Source organism: Budorcas taxicolor, chromosome 2, assembly GCF_023091745.1.
Source record: "Budorcas taxicolor isolate Tak-1 chromosome 2, Takin1.1, whole genome shotgun sequence".
Lineage (NCBI taxonomy): Eukaryota > Metazoa > Chordata > Mammalia > Artiodactyla > Bovidae > Budorcas > Budorcas taxicolor.
Window position 1 is genome coordinate 106,744,820 of NC_068911.1, and position 20,295 is coordinate 106,765,114.

The following is a 20,295-nucleotide window of genomic DNA, read 5'->3' on the forward strand; positions in this document are numbered from 1 at the left end:
TTCAAAACTTCCAAGTACTTTTAGAGTAATCACACTTAGAGTAAAATCCAGACTTAAACATGGTGTAAGGCTCCACACAGTCTTTCCTGCTCACACTGAGCTTCGTTTGCCTCCTGCCTGTTCTTTGGAGCTCTTTCCTGCCCCAGGGCCTTTGCACGGCTATTCCATCTGCCTGGAATGCTCTTCTTTTGGCTCATCACAGGATGCGCTCCTTTTCACCTTTTCACCCCAAGATCTCCGTTCAAGCATCAGATCCTTGGAGAGGCTTTCCCTAACTCCATGCATTCTCTCTCTCACCGTTCTGTTCTTTTAATGTTCTGCTACTTATTATAGTCTGTCATGACTGTAGTTAGTTGTTTATTCTGTGCCATTCCTTACTTGATCATAAACACCACATGAGCCTGTCTGTCTATATCCCATTCCTAGTGTCCAGAATAGTGCCTGGCGTGTTGAACATACCCATATATGAAAAAATAAATCATTGTTTAGTGAGGACTAGACCCTACAGCTTTTGATTACAGAGTATTGTTAAACATTGCCACAGATCAGGATTTGTGTCCATTGATTAGTTTGCAACAGACAAGTCCCTTTCAACTGTAAAATCTTCACATTTTACACAAATGCTTTTGCTTACATTATTCTGTTTAATTTCTCCACTTTATAGATTGGATCTAAGGTCACATGGCCTGCCAGTGGTGGGATGAGGCTCCTGTCCAGCTTGGCTCCTTCCCTACACCCCAGTGGCCATCACTTGTCTCTGTATTTCTTATTAACATAGTAAATTGCATTATTTATGTGCTGGTTTATTTGGATAGCTATTCTTTAGTCTCTGGGAATTGAGAGGGAAAAAAGCAATTAGAGCTGATATTTAAAAAACATAGTTTGGCATAGCACTGCTACTGCTGCTAAGTTGCTTCAGTTGTGTCCGACTCTGTGCGACCCCATAGACAGCAGCCCACCAGGCTCCCCCGTCCCTGGGATTCTCCAGGCAAGAACACTGGAGTGGGTTGCCAAGTGTTCCCCAAATTTACCACTTTACCTTGAGTAAAGTGGGCAGAGGCCAGGGGTGGAGAGAAGTGACATCATAAAAACAAATTCAGAGGCCTTCCCTTAGAAAATCTGACTCAGTGGATGGGGCCTGAAAAAAATTGCTAGTAAGCACCCCAGGCAATTCTTATCCTGAGGAAGGCTTGGGGAAAGCTCTCTTGGAAGAGTGATGGAAAGAGAGACAGTCCCAAGTACAGTCCCAGCTCTACCATTTACTGTTGTGTGTTCCGAAGCAAGTCATTTAAACTCCTTGCATCCCTTAGGTGGGAATAGGTACAACAATGCCTGCCACATAATGTGATGAAGTAACCCAGGAGCTACCAATTTCAATTCCCTGTGAAAATGGCATGGTATGCTGAAATCTTCTGTGTTGTGTCTTTATCATTGTATTTTCTTACCTCGGTGCAGGCAGAAGGATACACTGTTAAGCCCTTATGGCCAGACTGCCTGGGTTCAAATCCCTGTTTTGCCCCCTATAAGTTATGTAATCTTGGACAGATTGCTTAACCTCTGTCCCTAAGTTTCTTCATCTGTAAAATGGGTATAATAATAGTTGCTACCTGCTATGGTTGTTATAGAAATTGACTTAATACATGTTGGGTGCTGAGAACAATGCCTGGAAACGGGTTAGCCATGACTGTCCTCTTAAGGATAGCCATGGAAAGAAACACACAACCAAAACCAAAGAGGACATTCTTTATCTAAACTGCAGTCTTAAACAATGGTTCTGACACTAGTCATCATTTCCAATAGTTTTCCCCTTGAGAGGTGGGAGCTCTGGCTCAGCTTGGGCTCAGCTATCAGTCTGGGAAGCCAGTTCTCTTTCCAGTGCCCCTCCCATCCCTGTTCTAGAACAGGGGCATATGTACCATTTTTTCTGGAATGGCCTATAGAGGTGCTTCAGGCTTTCCACAAAGTTCAATGTCAATGCAATTTAGACATACTTTTAATTATTTAAAAAAACTATAAAGCAATATCTGGCCTAGAGTGCGTGCCTGTGTGTGTGCATGCTAAGTTGCTTTAGTTGTGTCCCACTCTTTGCAACCCAATGAACTGTAGCCTGCCAAGCTCCCCTGTCCATGAGATTCTCCAGGCAAGAACGCTGGAGTGGGTTGCCATGCCTTCCTCCAGGGGATCTTCCCAACCCAGGGATCTCTATGTCTCCTGCACTGGCAGATGAGTGCTTTACCACTAGCGCCACCGGGGAAGCCCATCTAGCTTAGAGTTGCCAGAGACCGCCTGCTCATTTGGGGGCTGATAGTTCAACTCAATTTGTGTAGACCTTAGAATAAAATGTCTCTTGCTATCTCTGTGTACGTATTTGAACTTCTCATGCATTTGTCTTTGATTATAAAGGTGGTAGATACAAACTCTTTGGTTTGTGTGTATGAACTATTTGTTTTCTGGATTAAATCTAGACCACTAATGTTAAAATTTAGGCCTGACAGTGTTATTGTGGGGGTTCCTCATCACAGCCCCTGGGCATGGCCCATGGGTGTCCAGAAGGCTGGGTGCCCTTGTTGGAGCATGCTCTCCTTGGTGGCACAGCCAGCCAGGTAATAACAAGTGAAAGCACAATGTGGCTGTCATAACATACTTAAAAAATTAAATTTTATTTATTCTTCATCCCTGTCCATCATGTCATATTTTAGATAGGCTTTTGCAATTCTTTTAAACTGGGGGGATTTTTGTTTGATTTTTAAATATAAGATAAGGAATGCAAGCAGTTATTAGAAATTGTTATTGATTTAGCTAGGAAATAAAAATTTCCTAACTCTCCCCTTTCAAATGTCTGGACTGGTTTTATTGTAGAGTATAGTGGGACTATATGATTACTTTTTTGTAGCTGCTCCTGTTTCCACCCTCTGTGTGTCCGTGGGGATGTTCTGCGTACTGTGCTAAAGCAAACTGCAGAAACAAGTTGGATCCTGACTCTAACTAAGAAAGCAGTTGGCATCTTTAATCTGTGAATTCTAATATTTATTGTTTTTGTTTGTGTGTGTGTGTGTGGCCATGCCATATCATGTGGGATCTTAATTCCCTGACCAGGAATGGAACCCAGGACCCCTGCACTGGAAACCCAAAGTCCTAGCCACTGGGTAACCAGGGAAATCCCTAATTCTTACTGTTTTAATTGGCTCTATAAGTAAATACTATGCATTTGAATTTAAAATTTTTAAAAGAAGAAAATACTACTTTTATCTTTTCGATAATATAGCATGTGTGCTACGTTGCTTCAGTCGTGTCTGACTCTTTGCGACCATGTAGATGGCAGCCCTCCAGGCTCCTCTGTCCATGGGATTTTCCAGGCAAGAATACTGTAATGGGTTGCCATGCCTGCCTCCAGGGGATCTTCCCGACCCTGGGATTGAACCTGAGTCTCTTATGTCTTCTGTATTGTGCAAGAGGGTTCTTTACCACTAGCACCACCTAGAAAGCCCCTATAACACAGCATTCTACTTTAAAACAAGTGTACCTAATTTGGGGGCTTCCCTGGTGGCTCATATGGTAAAGAATCTGCCTGCAATGCAGGAGACCTGGGTTCAATCCCTGGGTTGGGAAGATTCCTCTGGAGAAGGAAATGGCTACCCTCTTCAATATTCTTGCCTGGGAAATCCCATGGACAGGAGAGCCTGGTGGGCTACAGTCCATGGGGTCTCAAAGAGTCAAACATAACTGAGCACACACATACCTAAATTTTAAATCCACACTCCAAAAACATTATAGTGGGGGGTGCCATCCGTCCCCCAGTGAAGCTGGAACAGTGGAAAAAATGGGATCAGGGGGTGCCATCACATAAAACATGTAAGGTAATCAAAGGGCAGACTTGCCTCTAACATCAGATGAAAACATTAATACCTTTTCTCATTGTAAATACCTGTTTGGTCCATTTCTCTAAGGCGAGCTTCTAGATCCCAGCAGTTCTCTTGGACCACTCTGAAGACCTTCCCATCTTTCAGCATCTTTGCTTCTCCCTAGGACAGAAAACTCACATCAGCAAAAGGTGACCTAAGCTTACTTAGCTGGAGAAGGGAACAGTAATCCACTCCAGTATTCTTACCTGGAGAATCCCATGGACAGAGAAGCGTGGTGGGCTACAGTCCATGGGGTTGTAAAGAGTCAGACATGACTAACATACACACACACAAGCTTACTTAGATTAATTCTTCCTTGTATGCTTGGGAATGTGGTTCTCCCCTAATCTTTTTAGGCATTTTTCCTTAATCCTTGAAGAAGTACAAATCTGTTTGTTTAGGAGAACTCAACTTGTTTTCCCCCTGCCTTAATATTGACTTGGATTTGAAGGGGTGTGCTCTGTGGGTGTCAGAGGCTGGATACAGAGAGAACCAGGTCGTGGTCTTGACCTTTTGGGACTATACAACTGAGGATTGTGTAGGTTAGTTACCTTGCCATTCTAAACTGCTGGCTCCAAAAGCTGAGAGGATGGCCCAGGATCTGGAAAACTCTAGATTTATAACATTTTAGAACTGGTAAGGACCTCTGAGATAGGCCATGTTGTCCAACCCTGTTTTTTTAAATAATATTTATTCACGGATTTATTTTTGGCTGTGTTGGGGCTTTGTTGCTGCGCCCAGGTTTTCTCTAGTTGCAGTGAGTGGGAGTGACTCTTCTTATCGCAGTGGCCTCTCGTTGCAGAGCATGGGCTCTAGGCGTGCAGGCTCAGAAGCTGTGGCACATGGGCTTAGTTGCTCCATCGTGTGTAGGATTTCCCAGAGCAGGGATTGAACCCATGTCCGCTGCATTGGCAGGTGGATTCTTAACCACTGGACCATCAGGGAAGCCCCAACTTCTTGTTTTATAAAGGAGCAACAGATGGATAGTGAGAGGAAATAATTTGTCTGGCAGAGCAGGGCCCGTTGATGTCAGCACCTGCAGGGCGAGGCAGGCCATGCGGTGACTCAGTCTAGAAGCGCATGTGAAGTTTGGTGCTGAGCTGCTGCTTCTCCCAGGCATCATGCCTGCCTTGTACACTACCTTTTAATACTCAGGGAAGGGGGGCCAAACTAAATGGCTTCTCAAAGTATGGCAGTAGGCTCTAAATTGAGCTTCGGGTTGCTGATCCCTAAAGAAAGGGAAAAGTTCTGATCAGGTCCCTAAAATCAGACTGCTCAGGTTCAAATCATTATTCTGCAATTTATTGTGTAGCCATAAGCAAGTTAAACATCTCTGAACCTCAGTTTGCTCTTTTTTTGTTGTTTGTTTGCTCTTTTTTTCATTATAAAACATGTTTATATGTTTTATAACATATTTATTGTTTTATAACAATTTAGCACCTACTCTACTTTCTTTGACTGATGTAAAAACTCTAAGGATATACAGTTGGAAAAAGAAAGGATATACAGTTGAGGAAAAAAGAGAAGTTAATAATCTACCACTAAAATTTAGGTTATAAGCATGGAGACTGGAAGGATTGAGAAAAGGAAGAAATTAAGGCACAGATTCCCACCCATGGAGACGAAGAACAGACTACTTGAGTTGACTGGGCAGAGGTTCCATAAGCCTACTATTTTTGTAGATATTAGTACTTTATTATTTAAAAAGGTGTTTTATTGAAATATAGTTGATTTACAGTGTTTATTAATTACTACTATAGAGCAAAGTGATTCAGCTATCCTTCCCAAGATGGTATAATGTGCCACCAAGATCCTCCTTCAAGAATGGAGGATTTGGGAGTTCCCTGGTGGTCCAGTGGCTAGGACTCTGTGTTTTCACTGCGGGGGTCTGGGTTCAATCCCTGGTTAGGGAACTAAGATCCCTCAAGTTGTGCAACATGGCCAAAAAAAAAAAAAGAAGATTTCTTCTCCTAGCTTCTGAGAATTGCCAGGGAGTATCGCAGGCAGACAGCTCTCAGTTGTCAGTCCCTATGGGGAAAATAGGAAGATTGCCTTGGGTGAAGAGAACCACTTCCCTCAAAGTCCTGCCTCATTTCCAGGGAAGCCCATTTCCAAATACTGATTACTATGGAGCAAAAGGCCCCTCTTCTTTGTCCCCCAGCCCCAACTTGGGGCCCCTGTGGAGGTTGGCTCTAGAGCTGCTTATAGGGTCAGCTTAGACCTCTGTTGAAAACATCACAGCTCAACATTGCCCTGTTTTATCCTACTTCCTCCTTTCCCCTTCCGCTGATGTCCATTCTGAGAGCACTTCCTATTAAGCCTTGTGCATGTTCTTCTCCATCTCAGAGTCTGATTCCCAAGGAACCTCAGAACCTCACCTGTGACGCTTCTGATTCTTAAGTTCTAGTTGTAATACTGTCTACAAATGAGTCCAAATATAGCTGATATTTCAAATGTCTGGTATTGTGTATCACTAAAAAGTGTATTTTAATGAATGACCATGTTATCCAGCAATCCCACTCCTGGGCGCATATCCAGACAAAACTTCGATTCAAAATGATACAAGCACCCCTATGTTCATAGCAGCACTACCCACAATAGCCAAGACATAGAAACAGCCTAAATGTTCATTGACAGATGAATGGATAAAGAAGACGTAGTACAACGAAATACTACTCGGTCATGAAAAGAATGAGATCATGCCATTTGCAGCAGCATGCATTCAACTAGAGATTATCATACTAGGTAAAGTAAGAAAGAGAGCGAGAAATACCATACAATATCATTTATATGTGGAATCTAAGATTTGGCACAAACGAACCTACGTATGAAACAGAAACACACTAAAAGACATAGAGATCAGACTGGTGGTTGCCAAGGGGGAGGACAATGGAGGAGGGATGGCCTGGGAGTTTGGGTTTAGGAGCTGCAAACTATTACCTATAGAATCAGTGGACAAGAAGGAAAATATTAGCACAGGGGAAAAAAGAAAAACATCTGTATTTTAAAATTCAGTCTTTTATCAACAGATTCCCATTCTCTTCCCGCTTCCCCAGGTGCCCACTCAAGCTCTACCTCTAGACCATGCAAGCTGCTGGACTGGTTGGGCTTGAGGTGCAGAGCTGGCGAAATAACCCAGACGGTGTCACCGGGAAGCAGCCTCCGTAATCACTGCAGCTGTCCCTTTAAAGTTTCTGAAGGACAGCTCCATGGGAAGCTATGTTACAACCACTTCCAGCTGTATTCACTCAACCTGCTACTGCTCATCTCTTGCTCAGATCTGCTTGTCCTCCTGGCTCTATTGCATCTCTCCTTGATGTCAGCATTATCTCTCTCACCCCTCTGAGACCACATCTTTTTTTCACTTCCCTCTGCTTGACATATCACCATCCCATCCATTTCCCAATATGTCTCAAAAATAGACCCTGCAGTGATCCACATTTCTCCATCTCCACTGCTCCAGCCTTGGTCCAAGCCCTATCCTCTCTCTTCTGCATGACTCTGCAGCCTCAAGCCTGATCTCTTTCTGCTTTCACTCTTGTTCCTCTCTAACCCAGTCTCCACAAAGCAGCAGAGTAAACTCTTAAAACCCTAAATCAGATCTTCCTAGTTCCCCACTGGAAACTCTTGAATGGATTTCTATTGTCCTGAAGATAAAATGCAAAGCCCTTAACCTGACCTAAGTAGGTTCATCATCTAACCCCTGCTTGTCCCCACAACTTAATCATGTGTCTACACCTTTATAAATAAGGCTCTTTGTTAACTCTGCTTAAATACCCTAAGTATTTTGTTTGTTTTCTGTTTGGAACCTGATTGACTTAGCTAAAATATATATATGTAAACATATTAAATAATCCTATGTCCTTTTATATAGGTGCATGTATATATAAGTAAAATCATAGGAAAATGTCTGGAAAGATACCCACCAAACTGTTAATAGGAATTACTTTTGAGGATGGGGAATGCTGATCCAACAAAACTATAGCTTTATCTTCAATAGCTTAAATTTAAGAAGGAGAAATTACTCAGATTCTACTTTTGTAATGGAAAATTAACCTTAAAAATAAAAACATGAAATAAGGACATTGGGAAAAATGAATGGCTTTCAGTCGATTTTAGCTGAGAACCCCATATTATAAGGAATATATTTTCCAAAGTGACCCAGTACATCTGTATATATCTGTTTATAAAGATACAAACTTGAGACAAAAGTTTCATGAAACAACACTTACCCTCACCGTGAACAATACATTCTGCTATTTTCTTTTGTAATGTATTTTATTTTAAAAGCTGTCCTAACCCACTGAATTCATATTATTATTCATTGTTGGTTTGCAACCCATTAAACACTGGACTAGACGATCCCTAGGCCTACAGTCCTATGGTTTTTTTATCTTCATGAAAGTTGCCCGCTGTCTTGCCCTTCCCACCCCCTGAATTCCCTCACTCTTTTACACAGCACAATATTGTCACTGTCTGTATGTATGTTCTTTATTCATTTGAGTGTCTTCTTGGCTCCCCAGTGAGAGGGAAATCATTTTGAGAGCAGGAACCTGATGATTGAAGATCACACAGAATAGTGTGGGTGAAAATACTAAGTGTGATCGCAATGGTGTGTGTGTTTGTATTTCAAGGGCCTGAAAAACGCTCAGACATTGATGGCCCATGTATTTGAACTGGGCCGTGGATCTGGCCTCCCTGAAACGCTGTGGGGTGTTCCTGCCATCAGCACTTAATTCTACCCTACCCCACGCTGCTCCTGAGAGGAGGGTGTACATAGTTTTAGAAATTTTCAACCAAATATTTCAACCCAAGGACAAATGATGTTTTTCAGTTCTGAACAAGGCTTTACCATGGCAAACAATACCCCCTGATTCATTCCAAAAGCATTGAAAAATCAAAGGTTAAGAAGAGAAACAAATAGGGCAGACCAAAGATGTGTTTGGGAAATACCTTTCGGGAAATAGGAATCTCTGAGGTAAATCAGTCATGGGATGGGGGACAGAAAATATTATTCACAAAAGGAATGTGGGCAAATAAAAAGGAATTGCTCTAAGCTGAATTTGCAATTTGTATGTATTTATATGTTATTTTCCAGTGACTGTGATCCCTGACCACTGTAATTATAAAAAAAAAATACCAATTTAATTCTGCTTTGGTTTGATTTGTTTTGTTTTTGAAATGGAGGAAAGGAGAATATCACTTTGATTAGACTACTGTTGTATCAGATTTTGCTGGAACTATGCAAGTGGAAGATTTGATTTGAAATATTTTCATTCTTGGGTTTCTTGTTGTTTGTTTGAGGTTTTTTGTTTGTTTTGTTTTTGTGTTGAGATTTGCTGTTATGTTTACCAAACTTTTCTTGACACAAAAATGAAATGAAGGCCATTCAGATCTAGTTATGAAGGGTAGAAACTGCAGCCTGGGACATGGAGTAAAAAAAAAATAAGTTACAGGCTGCTCATCCTTCACTTGGGGCTTCCTAGTGGCCTTGTCATCATCTCCACTCAGCTTATTTTCTCTTTTGGGCAGACTTGAGATCCAGCTTAGGGCTTCCCGGGTGGCTCAGTGGTAAAGAATCCACCTGCCAATGTAGGAGATGCTGGAGACACAGGTTCCATCCCTAAGTTGAGAAGATCCCCTTGAGGAAGAAATGAAAACCCACTCCAGTATTCTTGCCTGGAAAATCCCATGGACAGAGGAGACTAGTGGCTATAGGTTATTGGGTTGCAAAGAGCTGGACATGACTTGATGACTGAGCATGAGCAGAAGGCCAGCTTAGATCACTAGCTCCCAGGCCAGGAACTGGCACTTTTCATGGGAGAAGTGCAGTCTGGTATCTAAACTGGCACTTAGTGGGCAGTCTTTGATGAAGGTAAGAATGAGCTGCCCCAGAGATTCTGATGTATAAAAAACTCTTTAATGATTCCTCACTGCCTTCAGGATCAAGTACAAAGGCCTAAGCCCATCCCCCAAGGCCCTGTTTGATGAGGCTTCTGCCTACCTCTCCAGCTTCTTCCTACCACCTTGCACCCCAAACTCTTATATGACTCTATCTGACCCCTACAGAGTACACTAGGTGGCCTTTTAATGCTTTTCTCTTTTTGGCCATGTTGCATGGCATGAGGGATCTTAGTTCCCTGACCAGGGATCGAACCTGCACTCCCCATATTGGAAGTGCAGAGTCTTAGCCTCTGGACCACCAGGGAAGTCCCCAGGGGACCTGTTTAAGCCATTAAGAACTTTCAAGGAATTTGCATTGCCTTGAGACGAAAATCTGGCCTTCTTAGCATGTGCTTCAAGTCTGTCCATGATCTGGTCCCTGCCTGCCTCTTTTCCTGCCATCTCCCCCTTGCACTACATCTTAGCCAAACTGCCCTCCTTCTTGTTCTTTGAATACAGCCCTTCCTCACATGGCAGCCTTTGCAACTGCTATTTCCTCATCCAGGGACACTCTTACAGGGTTTTCCTTCTCATCATCTTAAGTCTTTACTAGCTCCCCAACTAGCCAGCCCAGATAAATCTCCCAGTCACCCCTTGTTCCAGCACTGCTTTTTATTCCATCCGCTGAAGCAATTATGTTTGTTTGCTGCCCCTAGAATTTGAGCAGGGAGCATGTCTGTCTTGTTCACCAGCATATTCCATGTGTTTAGCCTGGTGGGCCTGGCATCAAATAGGTGTCAATAAAAATCAGTGAATGAGTGGATAGAGCCAGTGGTTTTCAAGCTTGAGTGAATATCAGAATCACCTGGAGACTTGCTGAAATACAAATTGCTGGCCCAATCCTCAGCATTCCTGATTTTGTAGGTCTGAGATGAGGCCCAAGAACTGGCCTTTCTCCCAAGTTCCCAGGTGACACATTTGCTGGACTGCAGCCCATACTTTGAGAAATGCTGATACCAGCCCTAGCCAAGTGCTTGAGTACTGAGCTTATAGATGTTTAATATCCCTATGCCTTTGCTCCCTGTCTTTGTTTTTTGTTTTTTTTTTTTGCCTTTATTCCTTGGGCAAACCTTCACCTCTGCTTCCAGACTCAGAAAGAGCATCACTTCTTCCAGGAGGCCTTCTCCAAATCTTTGGTGCCCAAATCTATATCCTCCCGTACCTGGTCCTTATCTTGTCACAGTGCCTTACCCCTGGTCTTCCCATACCCGCAGTCCTTCAGGGCTGACTTAGTCATGTTTGTGCTTTGTTGGAAGCTCAGGAAGGTTTCCCCTGCCCTCCACGAGGGCATGTGATGCCTCTGAGAATGAGGTTGGCCTGGACCCCTAGTTGGCAGCTCACTCTCAGGCCTCATTATGTGCTAAATGTTTTGCCCCAAGCCTTCCTCCTCTTGCTCTTTCCTCAGGCTAAACTCCACCCTTAATAACAGTGGCTTCTTCTTGCTTTTGTCTCCATGTTTAATTTCTCCACCTGTGCTCAAACCTAAACTCTTTCATTTATTTGGTCAGCCTTAATATACTGTCATAAGAGCTAGGTCGCTTACTTGAGGCAGAGCAATGCTAAAATTGGTTCCAGGGCAAAAAATTTAAAAAAAAAAAGAGAGAGAGGGAGATTTCTTCATGGCTTCTCCAATTTCAATTTTGTCTTTCTAAATGCTGCTCTTTGAAGTTACACCCATTTTTCAAAATACTTTGGGGAAACCTCAGTGCTGCCTACTATAAAGCTCAGTTGGAGGGCAAAAGAGTTGGAGGTCCCTGGAGGACCGAGTGCAAGAAGGTCTCAGACTCAGTTTGTCCAGGGGTCTGAGGCACAGTGGTTCTTTGGGAGACACTCACCTTGCCATGGTGTTGGAGCTGCACCCAGCCTCCATAACCGAATCTCTGTGGGGAAAGGGGAGAATAATCAGACTAGAAGACCACAGCAGAGAGGCCTGCAAGAGAGCCGAGTCCCTGGGCCAGAGCATCCAAGTGCCATCCTTTCAAACAACTTCCCATTTCCTTCCCCATGCCCATGACCACTTATTCCATGTTTATATTCAGATCAGGTGATTGTTTCCTGAAATTTTCAGGAAGAAAATCCCTTATCACAGAAGTGCTAGTTTTATTTTTTTCCCCCTAATGCATGTTACAGCATGTTAAAAATTAGTTTTATTTGTTAAAATTTTAATTCATCTATCAGTTCAGTTCAGTTCAGTTCAGTCGCTCAGTCATGTCCGACTCTTTGCAACCCCATGAATCGCAGCACGCCAGGCCTCCCTGTCCATCACCAACTCCCAGAGTTCACTCAGATTCACATCCATCGAGTCTGTGATGCCATCCAGCCATCTCATCCTCGGTCGTCCCCTTCTTCTCCTGCCCCCAGTCCCTCCCAGCATCAAAGTCTTTTCCAATGAGTCACCTCACATGAGGTGGCCAAAGTACTGGAGTTTCAGCTTTAGCATCATTCCTTCCAAAGAAATCCCAGGGTTGATCTCCTTCAGAATGGACTGGTTGGATCTCCTTGCAGTCCAAGGGACTCTCAAGAGTCTTCTCCAACACCACAGTTCAAAAGCATCAATTCTTCGGTGCTCAGCCTTCTTCACAGTCCAACTCTCATATCCATACATGACTACTGGAAAAACCATAGCCTTGGCTAGACGTACCTTAGTCGGCAAAGTAATGTCTCTGCTTTTGAATATGCTATCTAGGTTGGTCTATACATATTATTTTATTTTTTTGGCCATGCCGCATGTGGGATTTTAGTTACTCAATCAGGGATCATACCCATGCCCCCTGCAGTAGAAGTGTGGAGTCTTAATCACTGGACCACCAGGGAAGTCCCTGCAATTTCTGAATAAGGATGAACATTAAAAAATATTTGCTTGTGTACCACCTAAAATCCTTTTCAGACCACTAGCAGTAAAGGCTGGAAGGACCACTCTTCAGGAAATACCATCTTAGAACATTAATCCTGCTCTTCAAACTGTGGGATGCAATCTGTGAGTAGCTCATGAAATCAATTTAGTGGTTAATAACCCAGATGTTCTGAAAACATGAAACAGTATGTGTAACAGATGCCACTGGTGTCCTACCCATATTCCTTCCCCGTAGTGCTTCTGTGAACACCAGCCCTCTTTCAAGCAAAAGCACTCACAATTTTTGGTCAAGACTTTCCCTTTTGCCATTGGAGCCAACTTTGATTAATCAACTTCTAGAGGATCAGAAATACTAGGAAATTAGTGACCGCTTTCTTGCCTGTCCCCCAGATCCCTCAGTCATGACTGAGGGCATTTGTATATAAACAGCATACACTGTTTCTCAGCCCCTTGGGCAGGGTGGCTCTGAGGTGAGGCACACATTCTAAACTTTCATGAGCTATGTTGCTTTCTCTGTCTCATCTCCCCACTCTACTGGTGTTTCCTGGGATCACCTCCAAAGTAAACTAACTGCATTTAAACCCTTATCTCAAGGTCTGCTTCTTGGAAAACTCAAGCTAAGATAGTAAACAGTGGGATATAATGAAACAGAATAGAATAAAGTAGGATACAATAGCATAGAATAGGATAAAATAGGATAGGATAGAATGCCTTCTATGCCTATTAGTTTTGGAAACTCTTATTTCCATTATGTATATGAATGTTTGTACTGAGTCACAATATGAAATATATTTTTTTCTTGGGGGTCATGAATAAAAAAAATCTGAAAAACTTTGCCTAAGAACATAGGTATATATGACTCATGTTAACGATATGTTTTAAAATCTCATTCTGTGTGTTCATTCATTCATTCATTTGTCAAACCCTCATGGAGTCCCACCATGACCAGTCTTTCTAGAGCAGAGAAAATAAAACAGAAGGGAACACAGTCTTGAGAGGCCAACGCTGGGCTGGGCTGGGCGGATGACTGAAGAGCCTCATCATGTGTGAGACTGCAGTGCCAGAGCAACACACAAGTTCCCTGGGAGCCTGGAGGAGAATGCTAACACTCAGCCTGGGTCAGGCAGTGTCATGGGAGGGGGCCTGGAAAGGAAATCTGGGATTGGATTGGAGTGTAACCTCCAGTGTGCAGTATTTCCATGCTCTAACGCAATGGTTCCCAAAGAGTGAGGTCACAGGGAGGGCATGGAGGCCAGCGACCATGATGTAAAGGGCTTAGTCAACAGCTCCTGTCAGCAAAAACGGGCAGAGTTAATGAACTCCACAAGGATCCTAGCTTGCTGTGGTTGGATGAGAACAGGTGACAATAGTTTGGTTCTTATGTCAGGGCGCAGGGAGGTTCTGTACAGAGGGAGCCAGGTTTTGACAGATCTCTTCCTTCCTGGCTTCCCTCTCACCTCCAGACTGAGAGCGGAGGTCTGGGCCTGAAGCACAGAGGCATTCGTGTGTTTCTGAGTCTGTCCCTGGATTCTTCCCCAGGAGACTTCAGATTTGGTCAATTCTCTACCAACTTTATTCTACCTGGGTAGAAGGTCTGTTCTTGAATTTTAGCTCCAAATAATCGCATTAGCTGTGGAAATCTACCTGCTGCTTCCCAAGTGACACAGGAGGAGCTGGCTTAGTAGGCTGGGCATGCAAGGGGCCCTGTCTACCTTGGACCCCTTGCATGTCTCCTTCTTGCACCCCGTTTCTCCTTAGTGGTGCATTCCCACTCTCTTCATGCATTCGGTCCCCTTGTGTTTTACTTCTGTCTTTCCCTGGATAAAGCTGCCCAGAATGTGTTGGAGGAAGGGCTGGAATGGCCTCAATCAGTTACACTTTAGAGTAAACTTAAATACACTCTGGAACTGGAAATTTGCCATTGAAAGCTTACTTTAATGTGAAAGAAAAGATTTTATTTCCTTCTTTCTTTCCTTCCTTTTTTCCCTCCTTGCTCACGCTCTTACTTTTCCTTCATTCCCTCTGGAATGTTAACCCGTTAGTTCACAGGTGAGAGAGACATTGCATTGGGGAAGGGCAGAATGGCAGGCAGAGGCAGAATGGAGGGACCTTGCCACACATACAACCCTCCTCTTACAAGATCCTTTACTTTCTTGGAGCAACTTACCATCTTGAAGTCACTGTTTTCTTAGGTGTAAAATGAGGCTAACGGGAGTCTTAGTGACATAAGGTTTTGAGGGAAGTAACTGAAACAATTCAGAGAAAGCTATCGACACCAGACCTGGCTTATAGAAAGGGCCTCATCGATGCTAACAGTGATAATGATGGCGACAATGATAATGGCGGTGACTGTGGTGGTGGCAGGGGGAGGCAGAGATCGTGGCGGTGGTCACGGCAGGCATGGCGGTACTGGAGGCATGGCACGGCAGTGGTGATGGTTGTGGAGGTGAATTTGGTAGCAGTGGTGGCACCAGTGATGATGGTGGTGGTGGTGACAGGCGATGATGGCAGTGGGGGTGGCGTGGTAGTGACAGCCTGTTCCATCCTGAGGTTCTGAAATAAGGCACACCCTCCACTAAGGAGAGAAAGAAGGAGCCCTTTGTCACTCTGCGTTCCTCCCTTCCCTGTCTTGGAAAGCACTTGGAACACTTTGGAACACTGTATACTTCCCTTGAACTTTACAAAGGCCTAATCTACTTGGGGCAACTTTATCTGTTCCAAATCTGGGCTGCACACAATCCCCCAAGTCTCATCCTAGGTTGAAAGAGGCTAAAGTTGAAATTTATGACCTTGGGAGTAGTTTTTGTCAGAGCAAATGACAAGGAGGCATGTACCATCTGAAAATGTTGAGTCTGAACAATGTCCCATGGGCATTTATGGCCATGACAAAAAAAAAAAAAAATTAAATTCAAGGAAATTAAGTTCTATATACAAGAGTTGTGTTTCTGAAGTGGCTAGATATGAATCAGAGGCTGGTGAACTGAATGACACTTTTAATGTCTTGGGGACCTCACACTCATGAGGTGACTAATGAATTCCCAGGTGATGATCTCTATTTTCTCAGAGGAGATATTTAAAAGTCAAGTTTTGTCTGGGATTTTCTCTCCTAAAAACATTACAGTGATTAAGTGCAATTGAATCGTTACTAATGAAAGCAGATGTAAATACGTAATTTTTAAGTAAAGGCCCCCTTAAAATTAAAAGATTCTTTGCAAGCCCTGCTGTCAGGCACAGAGTAGGTGGGCAGTAAAGCCTTGCTGAAGGAAAAAGCTGAAATCTTATTATCCTTCTTGTTGTTAGGAATAATATCATTGTGCATCAACCCCAAATACCTTTTACACAGGTTTCTTGGGCCAGAGTGTGGTCCCTGATTCATCAGGAACAATTTAATCAAGTGCGCCCTCCTGAATCTGCTCTCTCTCCACCTCGGATTCCACCCACCACCCCCGCCAAGGATCTTGACTCTAACTCTGACTACACTCATTATTAGAAAGTGAAAGTGAAAAAAGTTCTCAAATCCTAGTCCTTTGTAATCATTGGTTAATCGTCAAGCCAAGCGTTTGATTCTGCTTTTCTATTTCTTCACTGACTAAGGAGGTCAAGGTATTTGAAGCGTGTCTATTAATATTTAACAAGAAAAGGCAGATTTGAAAAGAGATATCCGTTCTTCCAGAGGGGCTTCATCTTCTAAAATGAAACTAGGGCTGGCTTATTTTTTTCATTCTTTATTGGAAAGCTTGAAAAATGCTAAGGAAAGATCAGAGACTGATGCTCTGAAATAACATTTTACCTACAAGAAACTATTTGAAGACAAAAGAAAACCTGCTAGAACTGTTGAACTCTATGAACACCAAGGCATATGTGCTATTTACTCATGTCACTTTAATATTCATATAGACTGATGATATAATTGATCATATAGACTGGGAATAGGGAGAGAGAAGGATCCCAGGATGATTTAGGTGTATTGATCTCACTCTTCCCGGTTCGAAAATACAGAATCTGTTTTCTGCAAATTGTTTCATGACTAACTTGCCTACATTCCAATGGAAACGCCTACCACATAACAGATCATCTGCTGTGAGGAAGCCCTCAATGGTTTATGTGGGTGTGGGGAATTGGGAAGGGGACTGCTGTCAAGGGTGGCCTTGGGGGCTGGGGCGCAGAGGGAAGGAAGCAGGGACATCCCACCCAGCAGTAATGCCGTCCTAGACCAGCTCTCTGAGGGTGGGTGGGTGTGGACGAAGAGCTCTGGAATGGCCGCCACAGCCCCATGAAGCTCTGGGATTCTAGGCTCATTTCTGAGTCTCAGTGACTTCATCTGTCCAGCCAGGCTAATGATAGAAATCCTATCTGCAATTCACAAGATGTTATGTGAATCAAATTACATGTCTCTGTTGCTCTCTGGAAGTGTAAGAGTATTATGATTATTATTACTACCACCACCATCATCATCACATATATCAGTTATCAAAACAAGAAGAGATTCACAGAGGACAGACTTGTAGTTGCCAAAGCAGGGGGGTGGGGGGAGGTAGGGAAGGGAAGAATTGGGAGTTTGGGATTAGCAGATATAAACTGTCATATACAGGATGGATAAACAACAAGGTCCTACTGTATAGCACAGGGAACTATATTCAGTATCCTGTGATAGACTATAATGGAAAAGAAAATGAAAAAGCATATATATGTATAACTGAGTCACTGTACTGTATAGAAGAGATTAATGTAACTTTGTAAGTCAAGTGTACTTCAGTAACTTTTTAAAAAGTGCATCAGTTATCTGCTTGCAGGATGTAAGACTGCTAGATAAAATCCTGGTTTATGGGTATAGAACGCCCCTCCCCTCTTCTGAGGCATAACTGGAAGATAGGAAGGCATAACATCAAGAGACAGTGGAACTTGTGTGTGGGGAGCCTACAGCGCATGCATTTGTAGCCTCTCCATGCTCTGCGTCCTGGCGCTTCCGGAGCAGTTTTGGTGGTGCCTTCAGGGCCTGGCATTAGGTGGGACACCTAGATATTTGCAGCTCTTGGTGACCAGTTCTCTGCTGAAACTGGAGGCAGTCTTCTGGTGGGAGGCAGGTCATGGGAGGTGGGGTTATGACATGGGATACTAGGTAGAAAGTTTTCTCCCCTCAGCAAAAAGAGGTACCTTTTTAGGCTACTAACGATTGATCATCACTAACATTGTGAAGCAATGTCTACACTTGAATAATAAAATATAACGAGGACAACAGCATTCAGAACATCAAGTTCCCATGTAGGCACTTAGGCTCCTTTTGGAGAGGTTAGTTCAATAGGATGGAGAAGGAAATGGCAACCCACTCCAGTGTTCTTGCCTGGAGAATCCCAGGGACAGGGGAGCCTGGTGAGCTGCCGTCTATGGGGTCGCACAGAGTCAGACACGACTGAAGCGACTTAGCAGCAGCAGCAGTTCAATAGGGTTATTGTTTAGTCACTAAGTCATGTCCAGCTCTTTTGCAACCCTATGGACTGTAGCCCTCCAGGCTCCTCTGTCCATGGGAGATCCCAGGTGAGACTACTAGAGTGGGTTGCCATTTCCTTCTCCAGAGGATCTTCCCGACCCAGGCATTGAACCTGTATCTCCTGCACTGGCAGGGGAGTTCTATATCGCTGAGCCATTAGGGTTAGTTCTTACCATTAACTGTAATAGGAAAACCTTTCAAAGATGATTTAGCATCACTTGTGATTTTTGATCTATAATGTCCACTATCCATCTTACCTAAAACACCAATGGACAAAGAAACACTTTAAATGACCTTTCTCCCAGGAGACAACTATGAGAAGAAAAGAGTTTCTTCTGTCTGCACAATGAAACAGTGAAACCACATTTTAATTAGAGTTTGGGTTCATTCACTTTTCCTCACTTGGGATAAAAATAGGTGAAACATTATGAGTCATCTAAAAGTACTAGAGAAGGCTGAATGGGTAAAATCTGATACTTAGCTGGAGTAAAACTCAAACCAATTTTAAATTTCTTTTGTGTTCTCCACTTTCTTTTTTAGTATTCATTTAGAAGTTTTTAATGGCAAAAGGAAATTGCCATCTTTTGAGAAACACAGAGAAAAGTCTTGAGAGACATTCATTGTGCAAAGGTTTCATGTCATTTCTGCTAGTTTTTTTTTTTTTAATGCTCCTACTCTAGTTCATAACAAGAATTTACAGCTTAAAGCTCAAAAAGGGAAGGTTTTAGACAGTGTTTTAAAATAGATTAAAAAAAATTCTACAAAGCTATCATTTGGTGCTTCCAAAATTTATTTTCAACATCTCGGAAAGGAAATATGTTTTAGAAGTCCTGGGAACCTGTCACATTTAGTTTTTAATAGTCTCCTACTTGAAACTGTAACTTTAAATTCTGTAAGGGGCACCTATCTTTCTAGCAGCTGAATATGTGACTTAAATGGAAGTAAAACTGCTTGACTTATATTGTCCAGAAGTTTTAAAGAATGCTTCATTTGAGGGGAAAAGGGATTTTAAAGAATATTTACTTTTAAAATCAAGTTTCTTTCAAAGTAAATATGAAATCTAAAAAACTAGGAAATAAGAGCTACCAAATAACTTAAAAACTTCCTAAAGCAGAGAAATTTAACATCTAATTCCCAAAAGAAGACATCATTCTATAATAGAGGCATTGAGAAACCCTAGAAATAATTCTAGGAGAAGCTTTAGAAATAATTCAGCAAATTAATCACCATTACCTTTTTTAGGTCTGGCCATTCTCTTGGTAGAATATGAGTGTGGATGTCAATCTTCATTGCCGCAGGATCAGAGGAGATGCATATAAATAAAGAAGTTTTGATATGAAGAGGTCTTCATGAAAACCATCGAGTTAATTGATTTAGTTAGTCTTTTTACGGCTGCCACACCACTCAGTATGCCTGCTTAACTGGCCTAGAGCCACTGGAACTGCCTTTTTAAAGTCCACAGCTCTGTTTGTTTGTCTACTTGGCCTTGGGTCAACAACTCTTTGGTAATCAGGACTCAGGGCACAAAATTTGGAAAAAAAAAAAAAAAACAAACACCAAACTACTAAAGCCTCTGAGGTCAAACATACTTGCAGGCTGCTTTTGAGTACAGGAGGTCTAAAAGTGACTAATCTTTGTTTTTAAATATCTTAATTTTTATAACGATATACATATTTAGAAACCAAGTATCAGAAGGCTTTTAAAGAAAACTAATAGATCCCTGACTCATGTGTTCTTATTCTTGGTTTCATTCCTTAGGAGAAACCAAGTAATGCTTTTGCTTTTTGTACCATAGTTACCTCCAGGTCTTTAAATCATACTTAGCAATTGGCTTGTTCATGATAATCTAGGATGTCGAAAAGTTGTGGAGGAAGTTTCATCTTTACTTTTTTTTAATACTTGATTAGTCAATATTGATATATTTTTATTAACTAAAATCCACAGTTTACATTAGGGTCCAGTCCTTGAGTTGTGTATTATGTGGGTTTTTGTTTAGCTTTTTATATTTTATTGGAGTATAGCCAATATAATTTACTTTTAAATCATAGAAAGAACTTCATACTTTGTATATGTAGTTTCCTCCATTGCTTTTTTTTTTTTTTAATTTA

At 42.4% G+C, this 20,295-nt stretch overlaps 1 protein-coding gene across 1 annotated transcript in view; it reads right to left on the bottom strand.

Moving 5' to 3' along the window:
* ACMSD (aminocarboxymuconate semialdehyde decarboxylase) overlaps positions 1-19,477 on the bottom strand; it is a 61,712-nt gene extending 42,235 nt beyond the window's left edge. The window contains exons 1-3 of the mRNA XM_052663840.1: positions 19,421-19,477; positions 11,681-11,725; positions 3,926-4,022 (exon numbers count right to left, since the gene is read on the bottom strand). Of these exons, the coding sequence (XP_052519800.1) occupies positions 3,926-4,022; positions 11,681-11,725; positions 19,421-19,477 (199 nt within the window). The remainder of the gene's footprint in view (positions 1-3,925; positions 4,023-11,680; positions 11,726-19,420) is intronic.
* Positions 19,478-20,295: the final 818 nt, after the last annotated feature.